The sequence below is a fragment of the Moschus berezovskii genome, chromosome 5, assembly GCF_049115385.1.
Source record: "Moschus berezovskii isolate FMDL1 chromosome 5, NW_MosBer_1.0, whole genome shotgun sequence".
Lineage (NCBI taxonomy): Eukaryota > Metazoa > Chordata > Mammalia > Artiodactyla > Moschidae > Moschus > Moschus berezovskii.
The window spans coordinates 125097136-125116192 of NC_142464.1; the positions used below are offsets into that span (position 1 = coordinate 125097136).

The 19057-nt window shown below is 57.9% G+C and overlaps 1 protein-coding gene across 6 annotated transcripts in view; it reads right to left on the bottom strand.

The window, feature by feature from the left end:
- Positions 1-8444: 8444 nt before the first annotated feature.
- Positions 8445-19057, bottom strand: part of SH3BP2 (SH3 domain binding protein 2) — a 38658-nt gene continuing 28045 nt past the window's right edge. For 3 of the 6 annotated variants that reach the window (XM_088836593.1, XM_088836594.1, XM_088836592.1), the window contains 12 exons: positions 18554-18656; positions 16788-16905; positions 16424-16494; positions 16132-16188; positions 15556-15644; positions 15247-15315; positions 11829-12471; positions 10366-10489; positions 10137-10192; positions 9856-9937; positions 9301-9360; positions 8447-9025 (listed from right to left, as the gene is read on the bottom strand). In XM_088836593.1, the coding sequence (XP_088692719.1) occupies positions 8888-9025; positions 9301-9360; positions 9856-9937; positions 10137-10192; positions 10366-10489; positions 11829-12471; positions 15247-15315; positions 15556-15644; positions 16132-16188; positions 16424-16494; positions 16788-16905; positions 18554-18656 (1610 nt within the window). In that variant the 3' untranslated portion in view covers positions 8447-8887. Of the gene's footprint in view, positions 9026-9300; positions 9361-9855; positions 9938-10136; positions 10193-10365; positions 10490-11828; positions 12472-15246; positions 15316-15555; positions 15645-16131; positions 16189-16423; positions 16495-16787; positions 16906-18553; positions 18657-19057 lie in introns of all 6 variants that reach the window. The other 3 variants (XM_088836591.1, XM_055434731.2, XM_055434732.2) reach the window with 3 other exon arrangements.

Genomic DNA, 19057 nt, shown 5'->3' on the forward strand with positions numbered 1-19057 from the left:
AGCCGCCCGAGCTGGGTGCGGCCTGCGGCGCCGCAGCCCACCAACGCGCCGCCCCATAGGCCCAGCGCTTGCCGCACCGCCCAGCAACCCGTGCTGCTATTGGCTGGGCGCGCGGGCGCCGCGGGGCGGCGGGGGGCGGGCCCTGAGCGGGCGGGGCTGCCGCCTGCTGGCAGAGTCGGACTCCGGCGCCCCGGGTCCTGCGGGCCGGGCGGGGTCCAGCGCGCTGGGACGGCAGCTCGCAGGCCCACGCGCCTCGTCGCTGAAGCAGGTCGGCCGGCGTGCGGGCGGCGCCCGCTCACCCGAAGCCGCTCGGCCACTTGTTCATTGTCGATGGTCAGGGTCTTGGAAGCCTCATTCATTTGTCGTTGATCAGGCTCTTGGAGGGCAGGTTCGCAGGACGCGCAGGAGCTCGCTCCAAAAGATCCGCTCCAGGCCCTTCTCGGCCTGAGGCTCCAGGCCTCTCCCTGCCCGACTCGCCCACTCTTCCAGCGGACGGACTCTGCCCCTGTGCCCAGTCTGTGCCCTGTGCCCAGAGTTTGGGGCCGGGCTGGCAGCCAGGGTGGGGCCAAGACAGCGAGGCCTGTGGATCCTGATAAGGCTCCGTCGATGCGGCCGCTGCCTGGTGCCCGGAGCCTGGCGTGCTGATGCTGGATGAGCGAGAGCACCAGAGACCTTCGCAGAACCAGGGCATCGGTGAGACCAGGCCATCTGCCAGCGACCTGGAGGCGCCTCCCCAAACTGCCCGTCCTGTTGGTCTCATCTGAGTCCCCAAAAGACAAAGGAGCCATATGGACCAGCTCCCTTTATACCCATAGAAAGTTGAGGCCCAGAGCTGGGCAGTGAAGGAATAGTGTGGAATCCAGGCCTGCCCTCCCAGCAGGGTCCTCCTTGGCCTGGTCTGCAGAAGGGTCAGGGACACTCTCTGTGGTTAAGAGACAGCGACCTCTGATCTCCTGGATGCGGACTTGTCTCAAGACAAGACTCCCACTTCTGCATCACTCACTGTTTCCCTTTCACCCAACAAAAAGGCCTGGCCGACAGGAGATGTCAGTGGGGGCTTGCTGAAGGGAGGAGGGGAGTAGACCATTGAGCATGTTAAGAAGTGACAGGGAAGATACGAGAAAGACCCAGGTCAAACAAAGGTGAAAAATACAACGTCAGACCCAGCAACAAGGCCTGATAAGCACAGGGACTCAGACTCCCAGAGCCAGAGGGCGAGTTGAGAAGAGCAGTCTGGAATGTGTGGTGGAAAAGGGAGGTGCTGGGTATCAGTGTGGCTTTGAGGCCAACTGCAGCAGTGGGGGCCACACAGTTTATCCCTCTGTCCATCTTCCAGAAGTTCTCCATGGTACTTGGACAAGTGGAAACACTGAAGAGCCCATGTCTCAATGGACTGAACTTAATGTGAGAAACATTAAGTGGATCTGAGCCCTTCAAGGGGTGGACTTAGTAGTCGCCATTGGTGCCCAGCCCAAATCCCTATTCTGGGTGGGTGCTACAAGTGGTCCACTCTCCACGTGCTGTGAGTGTGAGCTGCTAATTCCCACAGACCCCCTTTCTCCAGAGTGCTGCCTAGCCCAGGAGATTATCTCCCTACCTGGACAATAACTGGCTGACTTGGGGTACAAAAGGCTGGTCCCTTCAAAGCAAAACCAACTATGTAGAACAGTCATACTCCAGAGATCCCCTCAGGGCCAGGTTAAAGCTAGTCTCCAGCTGAGCCACCTCTTTCCCTTGTTTTTTCCTCTGCACTATCCTAATTTCCCCATTCAGCTTATCCTGAGAACATTCCCTCAATAAATCACTTGCACAAGATTCCTCTTCAAAGTTTTGCTTCTGAAGAACCCAATCTTAAGAAAACTGCATGTAAGAAACACTACACTTTAACGCCAAAAAAGTATACACCCCAATTAAGGAATGGGCAAAGGACTTGAACAGGCATTTCTCCAAAGACATATAGATGGCCAATAAGCACATGGAAAGATGCTCAACATCACTAAGCATTAAAAAATTGCAAATCAAAACCACCATGAGATACCATTTAATATCCATTAGGATTGCCATTTTATTTTTTAAAAAAAAGAAGTACTGACAAGGAGTAGATAAATTGGAACGCTTGTGCATTGCTGGTGGAAATGTGAAATGGTGCAATCAGTGGGGAAAATGGTGTGGTGGGTCTTCAAAAAGTTAAGGAATTACCATATACCATAGCAATTCCACTTCATGGTATATATGAGACTAATATTTGTACATGCATGTTCATAGCAGCATTATTAACCATAAACGGAGGAAGCAACTCGAGTGTCTTTTATAAACTGATAAACAAAATGTGGTCTGTCCATACAGTGGAATAATATTCAGCCTTTAAAAGGAAATTCTGCCTTAGGCTACAATATGGATGAATCTTAAAAGACATAATGCTAAGTGAAACAAGTCAGTCACAAAAACACAAATTATGATTCCACTTGTATGACGGCCCTGCCCGTGGCCAGTTAAAGTCAGTCATGTCCAACTCTGCGACCTCAAGGAGTATACAGTCCATGGAATTCTCTAGGCCAGAATACTGGCGTGCAGGACTTGAGTAGTCAAATTCATGAGACAGAAAGCAGACGGTGTTGCCAGGGGCTGGGGGAGGGGAAATCGGGAGTTCCTATTTAATAGATAGAGAGTCTCTGTCTTACAAGATGAAGAGTTCAGTGGACGGACGGTGGTGACGGTTCACAGCCACGTGAATGCACTGAATGCCACGGAACCGTGCGCTTTAAAAATGGCAAACTTACGTGCAGTTATCATCATAAAACGTTTGAATGCTATTAAAGTACACTTTCCTTTCCCCAAAAAAAAAGAATAAGAGATGTTGTACATCTTGTGAGTGATACTGTCTTGCGGGTGAAAGTCGCTCAGTCGTGTCCAACTCTTTGCAAACCCATGGACTATATAGCCCACGAAATTCTCCAGGCCAGAATACTGGAATGGGTAGTCTTTCCCTTCTCCAGGGGATCTTTCCAACCCAGGGATCGAACCCCGGTCTCCTGCATTGCAGGCGGATTCTTTACCAACTGAGCTACAAGGGAAGCTCGAGAATACTGGAGTGGGTAGCCTATCCCTTCTCCAGCGGTTCTTCCTGACCCAAGAATCGAACCAGGGTCTCCTGCGTTGTAGGTGGATTCTTTACCAACTGAGCTATCAGGGAAGCCTCTATGTAGGAGCTTAAAAAAAAAAAACCAACAATATAAAATTAGACACAAACAACAATGAATATCAATATCAAACAATGAGGTCAATGAAATTAAGCCACCTGAAGGCAGTTCTCTGGCAGTCCAGTGGTTAGTACTCCATGCTTCCACTGTAGGCGGCATGAGTTTGGGAACTAACATCTTGCATGCCACAGAGTACAACCAAAAAAGTCACCTGAACTCCTTGTGTTGTGCAGGACAGTAAAAGTACTGACTGCTCTAAACTTAGTTAAGAACAGAAATAGACTGTATAAAACTTTCAAACTAGAAGAGGGAAAGTGGCATGCTTGAAAAGAAAAAAAGGTAGCTCAATCCAAAAGCAAGAAAAAACAAGAGAAAAAGAAAAACTCCAGCACAGATGGAACAATACAACAGATTTAATCACATTAAACACAAATGGACAAATGGCTGCAGTTAAAAGACAAAGTATGTCCTATATGCTACCTTTCCATGACAAAGACTTAAAACCACATACGATAAAGGGAATATGAAATACCTATGAATCAAACCTAGCAAAAGCTGAGCAAGACCATAAAGGACAAAATTACAAAAATCCTATCGGTAAACCTGACAGACCCAAATGAAGAGAGAGAGACCCATGTTCATGAATCAGAAGAATCAATGATTTCAAATCTCCACCAGTTGATTGACAGCTGTAATGAACTCCCAGTCAGAATGCCAACTGAGTTGTGATTAATGGAACTGACTAGATTTTAAAATTTCAGTTCAGTTCAGTTCAGTCGCTCAGTTGTGTCCAACTCTCCGCGACCCCATGAATCACAGCATGCCAGGCCTCGCTGTCCATCACCATGGGAGGGAAAAACTTACATGGAAAGACTAAGAGCCAGAACAGCCAAGACACAGTCAAAGAAAAATGTGGACTTACTTTATCAGACATGAGGACTAATTGTTGTTGTTGTTTAGTCGATGAGTTGTGCCTGACTCTTGTGATCCCATAAACTCCAGCCCACTAGTCTCTTCTGTCAATGGGATTTTCCAGGCAAGAATAATGGAGTGAGTCACCATTTTCTTCTCCAGGGGATCTTCTGGACCCAGGGATCAAACCCACGTCCCCCGCATTGGCAGACAGCTTCTTTACCACTGAGCCACCAGGGGAGCCCATCAGAACTAACTAAGCAATAGTCATTAAGATAGCCTGGTATTGGCACAGAAACAGACAAACAGAACAGAACAGAAGCCAGTCACAGACCTACACGTGGCAAGGGGTTTGCAGACGCCTAGGGAAGGGGCAGATTATACATAAACAATGCAGGGCCAGGTGGGGTAACCCTCTGTGGGGAGGTATGAAAGTGAATCCTTACCCCGTACTACGTCCAAGAAACAATGACAGAGTTGAAAAGATATACATGACACGTGTTACTGACAGTATCAAGGCTAAATAAAGAATTCTTATAGATTAACAGAAGAAGACAAACACAGGAAAATGGGCAGAAGAGTTGAACAGACACTTCACAGGAGACAAAATCAAAATGGCTAATAAATATGTGAAACTGTGCTCAGCCTCATTAGTAACTGTTTAGTCACTAAGTCATATCAGATTCTTTGCAACCCCATGAACTGTAGCACGCCAGGCTTCCCTGTCCTTCACTATCTCCCACAGTTTGCTCAAGCTCACATCCAATGAGTGAGTGAAGTCACTCAGTCGTGTCCGGCTCTTTGCGACCCCATGGACTGTAGCCCACCAGGCTCCTCTGTCCATGGGATTTTCCAGGCAAGAATACTGGAGTGGGTTGCCATTTCCTTCTCCAGGAGATCTTCCCGACCCAGGGATTGAACCTGGGTCTCTCACATTGTAGGCAGATGCTTTACCATCCAAGCCAGCAAGGAAGTCTGGTAGTAATTAGCTAAATGCAAATTAAAGCCATAATTATACACCCACCAGATTGGCAAAGATAGAGGAAAGTTTGACAATTTCAAATGCTGACAAGGATGTGGAAACACAGGAGATCTTTTACTGCAGAATTCTTGGGAAACGATGGAAGGCCCTGATGCCCTAGAGCCCGAGTCCTGAGTACACACCCCAGAGAAACGCGTGCACTCTTGGATCAGAAACAGTTAAGACTGTTGCTAGCAGCACTATCTGTGATTGTCCCAAACTGCAAACTAAACGTCCATCCACAGTAAAATGGATCCATGAACTACGGTACCATCAACAGAACAGTTTTCTGCAAGAAACTACAGCTACACACAGCAACCTGGATAAACCTGGAAGACACGACACGCAGAAGCCAGATGCCAAAGCTTGCGTGGTATGACTCCACTCACATAGGCGCACAAACAGGAAAGCACGGAGACAGATGAAGGCTTCATAGTAAAGCAGGAGCCCCCCACAGCCAGGGGAGGCAGGGGAGGGGTGGGCTGAACTGTGGAGGGCACAGGGGGCCTGGTCCGCTTCAGAGCAATGCTACGCTGCGCATCTGTGTGTGCTTCTCTTTTCTGAATGCGTTTTATTCCACAGGAAACGAAAGGGGAAAGGAGGTGCCTCAGCTCTGAGTAGCTCAGGGTGTGGCCAGATGGAGGGTGCAGCTGGAGGGTGATGCAGGGGCAGCCATCAGGCAGCCTCTGAGGTTTCTGAGGGCGGCAGAGGGGTCAGGGCTGCTCTATGCCCCGTGACTCTCCCTCCCCAGAGTGCTAGTAGCCTGGCCACCAGCAACCACCTCTGGGGCTCTGACAGGGAGCCTAACGTGTGTGCAGGCTGCACGGCCAGGGGCTCCCTGCTGCCATGTCACAGCCAGAGGCAGGCTTCCATCCTCCCCTCACTGCCCCTCCTCTAGGGATGCAGGTTTGTCCATCGTCAGCTCCCTCTCCTGATGTTCCCTGGGTGGCCCTGCCATCCCCTCCAGAGGCCATCCCAATGCCGCCCAGCTGGACATGAAGTCCCTTGGCCCCAGGCCGAGGCCCCTGGTGTTCAGCAGGGCTGCTGGAAGCCCACCCCCCAGCCCAGGCCAGCAGGGGGCGTGCATGCCATATGAGTTGGAGTGGGGGCAGGAAGCAATCCCGATGGGTTTTGTCAGAGCTCATCTGGTTCTGAAAGCACGTTTTTGCAGTTAAAAATCACTGTTAACAGAAGTTACAGGGGCTCTCTGCGCTGTTTCTGATCAACTGCAGGAAGAGTAAAACTAGGCTCAGTGCTTGGCTTGGAGGAGCTCTCAAAGCAGCTGGGGCCTCTTCCCAAGGGCAGGAACTGAACCACCTCTGTACTCAACTGACGGGCTGGGGAGGTCGGAGGAACTTCTCAGAGCCTCAGCTTCCCTGTCTGTAAGGTGAGGGGCAGCACAGCCCATCGGGTGGGCCTCCCAGTGAGCCCACCGACAGACTGGGGCTGGGAGGGTGGAGAAGCAAGGTGGGTAGGTCTTGTCCTCCTCCACCCACCCCAGCTGTGGCCTCCTCGCTGGGTGAAGGCAGGTTCAGAACCCTGGGGGCTGCAGATTAACCAGACACCCCATAAAGCCTATCCGAGGCCACTGGGCAGACGCCAGGGTCTGGGCTCAGCGGCAAAGGACAGATCACATGGCTGGGACGCAAACCCAGACTGCTCTGCACCTCGGTTTTCTCACCTGTGAAACGGTCTGCCTGGAGCTGGAGGAGCAGTGGCTTAAGTCAGGCGCGCAGCTTAGCGCTTCGACTACAGAAGTGCTTGGTGCTAACCACCCTCCAGCCAACATAACCTTCTGGCAGGTCTGGAAGCCCCCCCCCAACCTCCACATCAGAGGACCACATCTGGTACCCCATCCACTGCCCCCAACCTACACACTCTAGCAACTGAGGCCCTGAGCTTTCATGGTCCACAGAGCTGGGCAGCTATTCTGGCAGGCCCTGTGCTGGGCCTCCGGCAGCAACAGGCCCCATCTGTCCAGGCGGCCAGAAGGACCTGTCACCTGGCCCTGGACGCCAGAACCCCCACACCTTCCAGCTCGGGGTCTTCAAACACGAGCTGGCTCCCAAGTGGCTGCACGCCAGCTAAAAGCAGTAGGGTCCTGTGGCGGTCCCCAGCATGGCAGACCCCAACCCCCGCTGAAAACTGCGTCTCTGACCCCAGGCCCCACTTGAAACGGCGGCCATGCGGAACGGTGTGCCTCCGGGCGTTCAGGGCAGAGCGGGTGACGGAGGGCAAACTGCTCATTCCCCGCAGAGGCTGCGGGAGGAATACCAGGACCCCCGAGCCCCAGACCCCCCGAGTGGGGGTGACCCCGGGTGACCCCAAGGTCACCCAGAGGCCGTGACCTCCTCCCCACCCCCATCCCCAGGGGCTGAAGTGGGAAACATCTGCAGAGCTGGTACTGGATACCCAGTTTCTGGAAGCAGACAGCCGCTGTCTTTCCCACCAGAGAGCCGACGTCTCTGCCTGGCCCCTCTCTCCTCCGACCACCACCTCACCCAGGACGTGCCCCAGGCCTGAGGAGGGGACGCGTGAATGGCTTTCTCCTGGGGCCTTTAATCAGTGCTAGTGGGCGCAAGTGCTCTTGTGGCCTGGGTTTTACACCTCAAATTCCTCTTTCCTAGCAAAAGAGGGCAGTGCGGAGGATTAAATGGCCCTGGGTTCCCTGGCAGCCCTGACATCAGCTGAGCTTGTTTTTATGGAAGAAAAAAAAAAAAAAATCCACCCCGATGGCCACACCAGCCTGCTGGAATCCGTGGCAGGAAGCACGGAGGTACTCAGGGCTGTGCCTCGGCATCTGGTTCCATTGTCCCCACCCATCCCTGCCCTACACAGGGCCCACTCTTCCCACAGCACTGTAGCCATCACTTCCTCCAGGAGGCCTTCCTGGAACCCCCAGCTGGGTTCCAAGCTCCCAGCCCCTGCAGACCCTACTGCCACCGACAGTGGACGCTGGAGAGCCTCCCGCCCAGCTGTCTCCCAATTGCTGGTTAATCCAGCGAATGACCCAACTAAAGACGCGTGGGGCCTTCAGCTCTGCAGCCTCACTGCCCCAGGGATGCGCGGCAGGGGACTCTGGCCCTTCACATACAGGCTCTGAACCCAGACTGTCCGACTTTGGGGTCCTGTCCTGTGACCAGCTGTGCACCCAAGAGCAAACCATTTAGTCACCTGTGCCCAGAAGACAAGACCACCGTTTAGGGCGAGCTGGCCTGCCGAGGTCACTGCTTGGACCCTGGAGTGGGTACTCAGCCCTGGAAACGGTGCAGGTTCTGGTCATGTGGAATGAGGTGCAAAGGTCATCTATACTTTATTGCTCAGCACTGGCCCCACACGGAGCCTCTGTTGTAACATTCCTGGGGGGTCCAGCCCCTGCCCCCCCACCCCAAATATGCCAGCCCTGCCGAGCTCCCAGCCCAGTGCAGGGAAGGTGCGCTGGGCGACCTCCATTCCTGTCCATGAAGTCCAACCCGGACTCGGTCCTGGGCCCCTGGGCCCCTGGGCAGTGGGCAGGGTGAGATGGAAGAGCCCCACCCCATCCTCTGGGGCCCAGGGTCTGGCCTGGCCCCGGGACTCAGCCTGCTGGGCACGGCCTGGCCTTGAGATTCCTCTGAGATGTCCACTGGGGAGACCCCCGGTCAGAGCTCGCCGCTGGCTCCACTCAACCTCCCGTGCGGGCCAGCCTCCTCCTGTGCAGCCTGGGGCCGGGGCCCCCTGGGTCGCCTCTGCCCAGTGGCGAGTAGCACAGGTGTCACCTGGGCCTGGCATAGCCGTAGGGGTGCTGCAGCAGCAGGCTCTGGTGGCCGGGCAGCACGTGGGTGTGGTAGTGTTCCACCAGGCTGCCCACGCTCACAAACAGGACCTCGCCCTCCAGGTAGAACTTCGAGTCCTGGCGGGGGAGGGGGGCAGGGTCAGGGGGTGCTGGCAAGGTCTGCAGATAAGCCTAGGGTCGGGGCAGGTCACTCCATCTCCTCTGGGGTCGGTGGGGGGACACAGCTGGGCTGGGAGGGGGGGAGGGGAGGGCAGGGAGGAGGGGTGTTTGGAGGCGCGGGCCTCTGAGTGCCCATGGCGTGTGCTCCAGCAGGGAGACGCCCGGGGCCCCAGCCAGGCCCCAGGGCAGGCTTCCCCTCCCACCCGGGGCCCTCCGCGAGGCCGCCTGCTCACCTTCTCAAAGATGCGGTAATTCCTCGCTTTGCTGGAGGCCTCATCCCACACGACCAGAACCTGCGGGGGGAGGATCACACAGCACAGGACTCACTCATCTTGGGAAGATGATGACCCTCAGACCCCCAGTGGGCCCCTTAGAGACTGAGTGTGCCCCTCAGAGACCGAGCTGGTGGGCAGTAGAGTCAAGGCTGGGTCCGTGGGGGAGGGCGGCCCTGCACACGGAGAGCAGGGTCACGACGGGCAACCTTGCCCCAGGGGTCCTGCCCTCAGAGTCAGGTGAGACGTAATAGTGGCACATGTCTGGTCCACACTGGGACTGCCCCTGATAGTAATGGGGCAGCTGAGGCTCAGTGAGGTCACACAAGTCACCCTTGGAGGGGCCTGGGCAGAGCCAGCGGACATCCTACCAGGCTCACCGCCCCCAAGAAGCCCCGCTTCAAGGTGCAGGAACAGGAACCCCACCCTTTCCTTCCTGACTCGTGCCCATGCTAGGGGGTGGGCGTCACGGACGATGCTGACGTGACCCCTGGGCCCGCCTCCCTGGGTACCTACCTTCCCCGACTTGGTGGAGGAGTTCCGGATGCAGTAGAGACCGTCCTGGGGCAGCCCCCGGGGGCTCGTGGCCTTAAAGAGCCTACGACAACATGGCTGCGTGGAGGGGCGCCGCCCGCGGGCAGCTCTCGGGGACCCTCCAGGCCACCCAGCACCCCCATTCCGGGTACCCAGGGCCACAGGGGCAGATGCACAGAGCCTGGGACAGGAGGGCAGGAAGACCTGAGGCGGGTGGGGCAGGGGACCTCAGCTCTGCCAGAAGAGGCAGACTGCACACCGACCTCTCCACCTCGCAGGACTCCGTGGTGTTGATGAAGACTGAGCTGGGCAGCGGCACCTGAGTGGTCAGGGTCAAGGGTCAGGGTCATGTCCCGGGACCGGCGGTGGGGGCCCCCTCCTCCCCAATGGCTGCCAGCCTGTGCTGGGAGCCAGGTGTTTGCACCGGGTTCGACCCTCAGCAACCCACACCCCCGACGACTGAGATGTGGGCACTCCCCCACCCAGCCTTGCCTTCTCATAGTCATCGTCAGAGCCCTCCCCGCCAGCGTCCGCCTGCGACACGTCAGCCTGCATAGGTTTCCGGGGCTTTTCAAAGGAGAAGCTCCTGAAACTCTGCCCGTCGGGGGGTGATCGCCTGGGAGCAGGACAAGAAGAGGGAGGCCTCGGCTCTGTCAGACGCGGGACACCGCCCTGCTCCCCTCGGTGACCACCCACCCCGCCCTCCGAGCGACCACACCGAGCCTCGGAACCCAGGGGTCTGGCGCCTGAAGCCCCGGCGGATGTCAAAAGCTCGTGATGGTGGAACTCCAGGGCAGGGGGCCAGGGGTGGGGTGGGGGGGAGTCCCGGCTGACCGCCCTGGGGCGGCAGGAATCGCCTGAGGCCCGGAAGCCTGAGCTGGGATTGCTGGCCTGGGGCATCCTGGGCTCTGAACACTGTGGGAAAAGGCCCTGGTCTGAGGGCGGTCTCCCTGTGGCCTCAGCCAAGCCACGCTCCCGACAGCCACCCAGGACAGACGCCAACAGCCCGAGCCAAAGGGACACGCCCTCACACGTGGCCACATGCTCCTAAGCCTCCAGGGCTCCAGGGCAGATTCAGGGAGGCCACCCTGGACGCGCCGCCAGGCTGTGCGTGAGGCTGTGCCGTGGGCGATCAGCTGTGGCCCAGGCGGCCCTGTGGCGCTCGGGGCCAGGTCCAGAGCCTGACACAGGGACCCAGCCTGAGACTCTGCGGCCCCTCACAAGACAGAGAACCACCAGGGACGTCCTGATGGGCGCGGCGCTGACAGAGCGCTGGGAAGGAGCGAGACATGGTCAAGGGAGCCCAGGGAGCACCGGGTGGAAGTATCCAGTCGGGCTCGCCCCGTGGGCCTAGAGCCTTCACCTCCGAGGGTCCCACGGGCTCAGGCTGCCATGACACGCGTCTCCCGGCATTGCCCGGCAGTGAAGCCCACGGGGTCTGGAGCAGGCCTCAGGGGGAATAGGGCGGTCCCGCGTTCCAGCGGCTTTCCAGGTGGGAAGGTCTCAAGGCAGCCTTGATGGCTTCAGAGCCAGCACTGGGAAGGACGCTTGTGGCCCAGGAGGGCCCACTGAGGCATGCTGGCATGCCTTCCCGCACCCCTGTCCCCAGAAGGCCAGCCACCCTGCAGCCACTCCCCTGATCCTGGGGGGCCCTTCCCACCGACAGGGGCTCCACAAGGCCAGTGTCTCCAAAGGCCCCCTCGCCCACTGCTCCCCACAGCAGCCACAGACTCCAGGCTCACCACCCACTGGGTAAGGCGGGATGCCCCCCTGAGCCCCAGGGTCAGGTGTCAGGGGCAGCTGGTCAGTCCAGGCAGGTGGGCGATCGAGGAGCCTTGCACCCCCCGTGCCAGGGCCGCCTGGCACCCACATGGGCTGAGAGCCAGGGGCAGGTAGATGGGGTCACCGGAGGGTAAACGGGCCGGGGAGGAGTGTCCCAGGCTGCACAGACTCACTGGAGGTGCGGGAGCGCTGGCTTCTCTGGCCGGGGCAGGACGGGGGGCCGGTCTGCAGCCTCGGGCACGGGCAGCTTCAGTGGAGGCGGCCGAGGGGCCACGGGGGGCACACAGGGTCCAGGCCTGGCCGCCTCCCTCAGGGGCCCCTCTTCCACCATCTTCAGGAACTTGGGCTTGTTGGCCGGCACGGGCGGGGGCTCGGGGGCGGGCGGCCCCCGGGGGGACAGGTGGAAGGACTTGAGCTTGTCACAGTTCTGGGAGGCAGCAGCAGCTGTGCTGGAGGGGCTGACCCCGTGCGCGGGAATCCGGGGTTCCGGGCTGGGGCTGCTGTTCTCAGGGAAGCAAGGGGCTTTCCGGAGGCCAGGCCCAGGGGGCAGGATGTTGGGCGGGGGATCGCTCATCCTCCGGGAGACGGCGGGCACCCTGGGGCCAGGATCCACCCGCCGCAGGGCCAGTGGCTCCCGCCTGGAGTCCTCGGGGGCCGGGCCAGCATCCGGGAGGCCGCGCTTTGGGGGCGGGGGTGGTAGTAGGGGGCCTGGACCCTTAGAGGTGAAGGAGTGGGCGCGGGGCACCTCAGAGAAGACTGGTTTCCTGGACGTGGGCACGGGGGGTGGGGGGTATGCCGGCGGGTGGATCAGGGCGTCTGCAGAGCAAAGAGAGCCATGTGGTGAGCGGGCGTCCCCCGCTGGAGGCTGCAGCTGCACCCCCTTGGCAGGAGGCAAACAGCCAGGGCCCCTGCCCCACAGCCTGGCCACCCCACAGCCCCCCACGCCAGGCAATCCTGGTGCGGCCTTCCTTCTGGGTCTGGTCCGCCTCACGCCACTGGGCCCACCCCGGCCACCCTCCAAAGCCTGGGCAAAACTTCCCAAAGCCCAGGTGCCACATCAAGTTCCCAGAGGGGTAAGCAAGAGAGGAGGGGGGGAAGCCTCCGAGGACTGGGCTCAGAGGGCGGCTGGGACTCCCAATAACAGGCAAGGAGGAAGGGCAGGAACTGGCTGGGGGATGACAGGTTGGGTCTGCTCATGATATGTTCAAGCTGCTACAAAAGAAATAGAGGAAAACAACAGAATAGGAAAAACAAGAGATCTTTTCAAGAAAACTAGAGATATCAAGGGAACATTTCATGCAAAGATGGGCACCATAAAGGACAGAAGTGGTATGGACCTAACAGAAGCAGAAGATATTAAGAAGAGGTGGCAAGAATACACAGAAGAACTGTACAAAAAAGATCTTCACGACGAAGATAATCACGATGGTGTGATCACTCACCTGGAACCAGACATCTTGGAATGTGAAGTCAAGTGGGCCTTAGAGAGCATCACTACGAACAAAGCTAGTGGAGGTGATGGAATTCCAATCAAGCTATTTCAAATCCTGAAAGATGATGCTGTGAAAATGCTGCACTCAATATGCCAGTAAATTTGGAAAACTCAGCAATGGCCACAGGACTGGAAAAGGTCAGTCTTCATTCCAATCCCAAAGAAAGGCAATGCCAAAGAATGCTCAAACTACCACAAAATTACACTCATCTCACACGCTAGTAAAGTCATGCTCAAAATTCTCCAAGCCAGGCTTCAGCAGTATGTGAACCGTGAACTTCCAGATGTTCAAGCAGGTTTTAGAAAAGGCAGAGGCACCAGAGATCAAATTGCCAACATCCGCTGGATCATGGAGAAAGCAAGAGAGTTCCAGAAAAACATCTATTTCTGCTTCATTGACTATGCCAAAGCCTTTGACTGTGTGGATCACAATAAACTGTGGAACATTCTGAAAGAGATGGGACTATCAGACCCCCTGACCTGCCTCTTGAGAAACCTGTATGCAGGTCAGGAAGCAACAGTTAGAACTGGACATGGAACCACAGACTGGTTGCAAATAGGAAAAGGAGTACGTCAAGGTTGTATATTGTCACCCCGCTTATTTAACTTATATGCAGAGTACATCATGAGGAACGCTGGGCTGGAAGAAGCACAAGCTGGAATCAAGATTGCCAGGAGAAATATCAATAACCTCAGATATGCAGATGACACCCCCTTATGGCAGAAAGTGAAGAGGAACTCAAAGGCCTCTTGATGAAAGTGAAAGAGGAGAGTGAAAAGGTTGGCTTGAAGCTCAACATTGAGAAAACGAAGATCATGGCATCTGGTCCCATCACTTCATGGGAAATAGATGGGGAAACAGTGGAAACAGTGTCAGACTTTATTTTGGGGGGCTCCAAAATCACTGCGGATGCTAATTGCAGCCAAGAAATTAAAAAATGCTTACTCCTTGGAAGGAAAATTATGACCAACCTAGATAGCATACTAAAAAGCAGAGACATTACTTTGCCAACAAAGGTCCGTCTAGTCAAGCCTATGGTTTTTCCCGTGGTCATGTATGGATGTGAGAGTTGGACTGTGAAGGAAGCTGATCGCCGAAGAATTGATGCTTTTGAACTGTGGTGCTGGAGAAGACTCTCGAGAGCCCCTTGGACTGCAAGGAGATCCAACCAGTCCATCCTAAAGGAAATCAGTCCTGAATATTCCTTGGAAGGACTGATGCTGAAGCTGAAGCTCCAATAGTTTGGCCACCTGATGCGAAGAGCTGACTCACTGGAAAAGACCCTGATGCTGGGAAAGACTGAAGGCAGGAGAAGGGGACGACAGGGATGAGATGGTTGGATGGTATCACCAACTTGATGGACAGGAGTTTGAGCAGGCTCGGGAGTTAGTGATGGGCAGGGAGGCCTGGCGCGCTGCCGTCCGTGGGGTCGCAAAGAGTCAGACACGACTTAAGAGACTTAACAACAACGAGAGCTAAGAGGAGGTCATGAGGGCAGAGGTCAAGGTCACTGGAGAAGAGGTCAAGAATCAGGCAGGCGGGAATGGAAGAATTGGGCCAAGTCCCTAAGGATAATGAAAGCGACAAGGACAAAAAGAGCTGGGGGAGGAGCATGGGGTGGGGAAGGACTAGTGAGCAATGAGACAGACGGCAGGGGCGGGGAGCGACAAGACAGAGGGCAGGACAGGGGCGTGGCCCTCCCACACCCCTCCCTGTGTTCCCGGTGATGCGGGTACAAGCTCATCGCCCTGGTTCTGGGAGGCGGGGCTGGGTGGGGTGGTGAGTGACCACATGGCCAGCAGAGGTGCTCACAGAGGGCTAGCCTTCCTGTCCCTGGCTCAGTCAGGGCCTGGCTAAGTGTAGGGCCCCCCCAACTTATCTCTGAACCGCCCCTCTCCCACTCCAGGCTAACTGGAAGAGATCAGAGACCAGAGCCAACTCCTCCTGGTCTGATCCTCCAAATCCTTGAGCTGAAGGAGGAAAACTGAGGCCTGAGCCGTACCTGGATGACCACTCCCAGCTGCGATGGCTCTGTCCAGCCCCCAGGCCCCGTTCCCCACCCCAAGCGCTGCCCAGGCCACAGGCTCACCCCACCTACCCTCAGGCCTCCCGGGCTCGGGGCAGTCGGGCTCCAAGTATGAGTCGTCCTCATCGTCATGCTCGTAGTCTGAGGGCAGATGGGGCGTCAGGCCTGGGTCAGCCCAGGAAGGAGTGGCCGGGAAGGGTCCTCCGAATCCCACCCCCTCCAGGAGGCAGAGGCCAGGATGGGGACCCTGGACCCAGGACACCCAGGCTGCCTGGGAAAACCCAAGCGGCAGAGCAGGCAGGCCAGTCAGCTACGCCTCCCTCCTGGGCAACAGCCAGCTGTGCAGGAATGCAGGCCGGGCACAGGGCACACGCGTCTTACCTTCGCTGTCCGTGGGGTGCGGAGACAGGCTGATGTCCACCGGCCGCTCGATGGCGCCGTAGAAGCTGTCCGTGTCCGAGCTGGAGTCACTGAGAGTGGGGAAGGCAGGTGGGCGGGCAGTGAGGACCGGGCAGGGGCCTCCTGCACTCACACACGCGGACACGTGCACTCTCGGGCACGCAGACAGACACAGAAGCAAGCACGGGCACGCAGACACAGGAGAGCACACGAAGAATACACGCAGAGACGTGTGGACACAGAAAAGAGCTGGACACGCAGACACACACAGAACAGGAGACCAGAGCGGGGGCGACTGCCTTCTCAGCCCCACTGCAGTTCTTGCCCCAGGCGCACCCCCAGACTGCCCAGCCCGGTGCCAGGCCTCAGGGCTGGGCCCAGGTCCCCACCTGCTCCTGCCCTGGGGACTCAGGCAGGGGCCCGCTGGAATCCTCATCTCTGAAAGGACCAGGTAGATGCTGTTCCCACCCAGAGAGCCCCTCTGTCTGCTGAGCCAGCCTCCCCATGCAGTCAGCAAGACCCAGATGGGCTGGACCACTGCCATGAGGACTCACTCACCCGTGAAGGGGGCTGGGAACCCAAAGGACTAAGCCGCTACAAAACTGTGCCTCCTGGCTGGACAGGTAAAACCACATGTCACCTCCCACACAGCACGCACACACAGGCTTACACACTCGGGGGCACACCCCCCCCACACACACGGCCCAGATGGCACCTAGAGAAGAGCCTTCAAGGAGACCTGGGCCCAGCCCCCAGGGGTTGGCGGGCCGGCTCACGGGTCCCAGCAGGGTGGAGGGGTGGGGTGGGGGGTGGGGGAGGGACACCCCGCCCACCCCCAGGCCCCGCCCACCTGGCATCCAGAGGCAGCTCCTTCTTCTCCTGGAAGTGGCCGATCTCCTTGCGCAGCAAGGCCATCCAGCTCTGCGGGTGAGCCAGGGCCTCAGCAGGCAGGACCCACCCTCACCTGCCCTGCCCTCCCCACATGGGCAGGTCTTCATCGACCCCCAAGGCCAGCTCTTCTGGTGCTGCAGCCTTCTGCTGGCCCACCCAGGGTTCCTCCTGAGACCATCACCCTGAGTGCAAGGGCTGCAGGCACCAGGCTCTGGGCATGAGGACAGGAGACCGAGGAGCAGCACCCACCCAGCTGCCGGAATCCCAGAAGGGCCCCACAGGGCCTGCATGGGGGCCACGACCGTTCCTCGCCCCCCAGGCACCTTGCGCTCGTCCTCAGAGGAGGCGGAAAAGAACCACGTGCGGTGCTTCTTGCTGATGTGGATGATCTTGAAGGGGAAGACATTGTTGGACGTTGTCTCCTCAGCCGCCCGCATCACCCTGAGGGCAGTACCAGTGGTCAACGTCTGCTCCCCGCCCACAGGGACCACCTGAGCACAGACCGGCCCCTGGACAGGCCGTGGCCCCCAGCACCACGTCCCAAGGGACACGGTCATCCTCCCTTCCCCGCCACGCTGTGGCCTTCAGGCCTTCAGGCCTGGGTGCTTGCAGCAGAGGGAAGCGTTGTGCGCAAGGGCGGGCAGTGACGGATGGTGCCGATCCAAGAGGGCTTCCAGGAAGCAGTGGTGCAGGGCTCCGAGTCAAGGACACGCCAACCTCGCTGCCCCCACAGCAAGACTTTACTTGGATACCTGGGGTCCCACCTAACCCCTGGCCTGCCTGCTGGGGACCCTCACAGGGCTCGGGTCAGCCTCGGCCCCACCCCTGCTCCCAGGCAACGTGCCCCAGAGCACTTCAGAGAAGTGACAGTGGCTGTTCCCACAGCCGGGACATGGGGTTCAGGGAACGATCACGTCTGCCAGGGGCATGCGGGAAGGCTGGGCACCCACGCAGGTGCCATCAGGGGGCCTGGACCATGCCCTGGGGCAAGGCGGCACCCCCACCAGGCTGCAGGCAGTGTGTCTAGGTAAAAGAAATGTCCCTTTAGCTCCTTTCATTATGGCACAGAGAGACAAATAGAGTTTCTGGCTATTTCCTGGCTAACCTGGGTGTGCCCCCTAACCTTCTGCAGTTTCAGTTACTCCATCTGTAAAATGGGGACAGCAACGTCATCCCTGATCATACAGAACTGTTGTGAGAACTAAATATCAGAACGTGCAAAAAATGTATTTAAATACATGACGTGATTATTAGTCTTCCCATGCTATAGGTTTGTACTTTATGAAACATAGTTGTATAGAAAAAAAAAAAGATTCATACCATAAAAAATATTCCAGGTGCAGGAAAAAAAAATGTCCCTCTTCAGAGGACCCCAGAGCTCCACGCCCCCCATGCCCGCTGGCAGCCACAGGGCCCTGGAGCCTCCCTTGTCCTCCGCCTGCAGACCTGGCACTGGGCTGGAAGCCAGGATGTGTGCAAAGGCCCAAAATCAACTCCCCAAGGGTCCCCGTCCTGCCACTGACATCATGGGACCTGCGCGTTCTCCCAGGCAGGAAGGGCCAGGCCCTCCTCAGGGGACGGGAATGGTGTGACCTCAAGGCCTGGGTGGTGTGACCCCAAGACCCAGAGCCAGGAATCACACCCTGCAACGCAGGTCTCCAAGGCCGAGGGCAGGCCCGCACACGCAAACACGCCCCATCCCATCCGGGCGCCTGGTCCTCAGCCCAGCGGACCATTAGTCACAAAGCCCCTGGGGGGCAGGCTTGTGGCCGATTAAAGCCCCGGCACACAGCCTGGGCCAGCAGGCTGGGCTCCCGGCCAGGAGGCAGCAGTGGGGGAGAGGGCGAGGGGTGGGGAGGAAGGAGGGCTTGAGGGAGACTCTGGAAAGTTCCAACCCTGGAGGAGGCCCTCGCGTCGCCCCCAGGCCCTTGGCCAAGCCTGAGGGCTGGCTTTCAGAAGAGGGACTTGCGGAGGTGGGGCTGGTCCAAAGGGCTGGGGTCGCAAACAGGACGGCCTGGACCCGCCTTAGTGGGAGCCAGGGGGAGCCACTGGCCCTGGCGGCCAGCAGCGCAGTCAGCAGGGCACTTACCGGTTGTAGCCACTCAGCGAGAAGGCACCCTGCGGCGAGGCGGATGTGCTGCTCTTGAAGTAGTAGATGCAGCGTTTGTGGATGACCACAAAGCGCAGGGGCCCTGCGGGCGGGGCGGGGCGGGTAAGCCTCAGCCCCGGACAGGCCCACTCTGGGGACCATGCCCAGAGGCCCAGGATGGCTCAAGGCCAGAGTCTAAACGGGCAGCAGGCTGATGGGCATGCAGGCCTCCCCGGGGCAGGGGGAGATTCAGGGGACTGTGTGGAGCCTAGGAACAAGGACTAAAGCTGGCTCAAGGAAGGGCAGAGATGGGGCCAGCAGCCAGGGAGGTCAGAGCCACCTTGCTGGTGCTGCCCAGCTGCTGGGAGGTGCCCTCCACCCAGCGTGGTGGAATGAGGGTGGGGCAAAAAGGCCAGAGATGCTGCCAACAAGAGCGCCCCCCCGCCCAACATGGAGCCGACCCCAGGTAGTGATGGTGAGAGCCCCATCCCTGAGCAGCTCCTC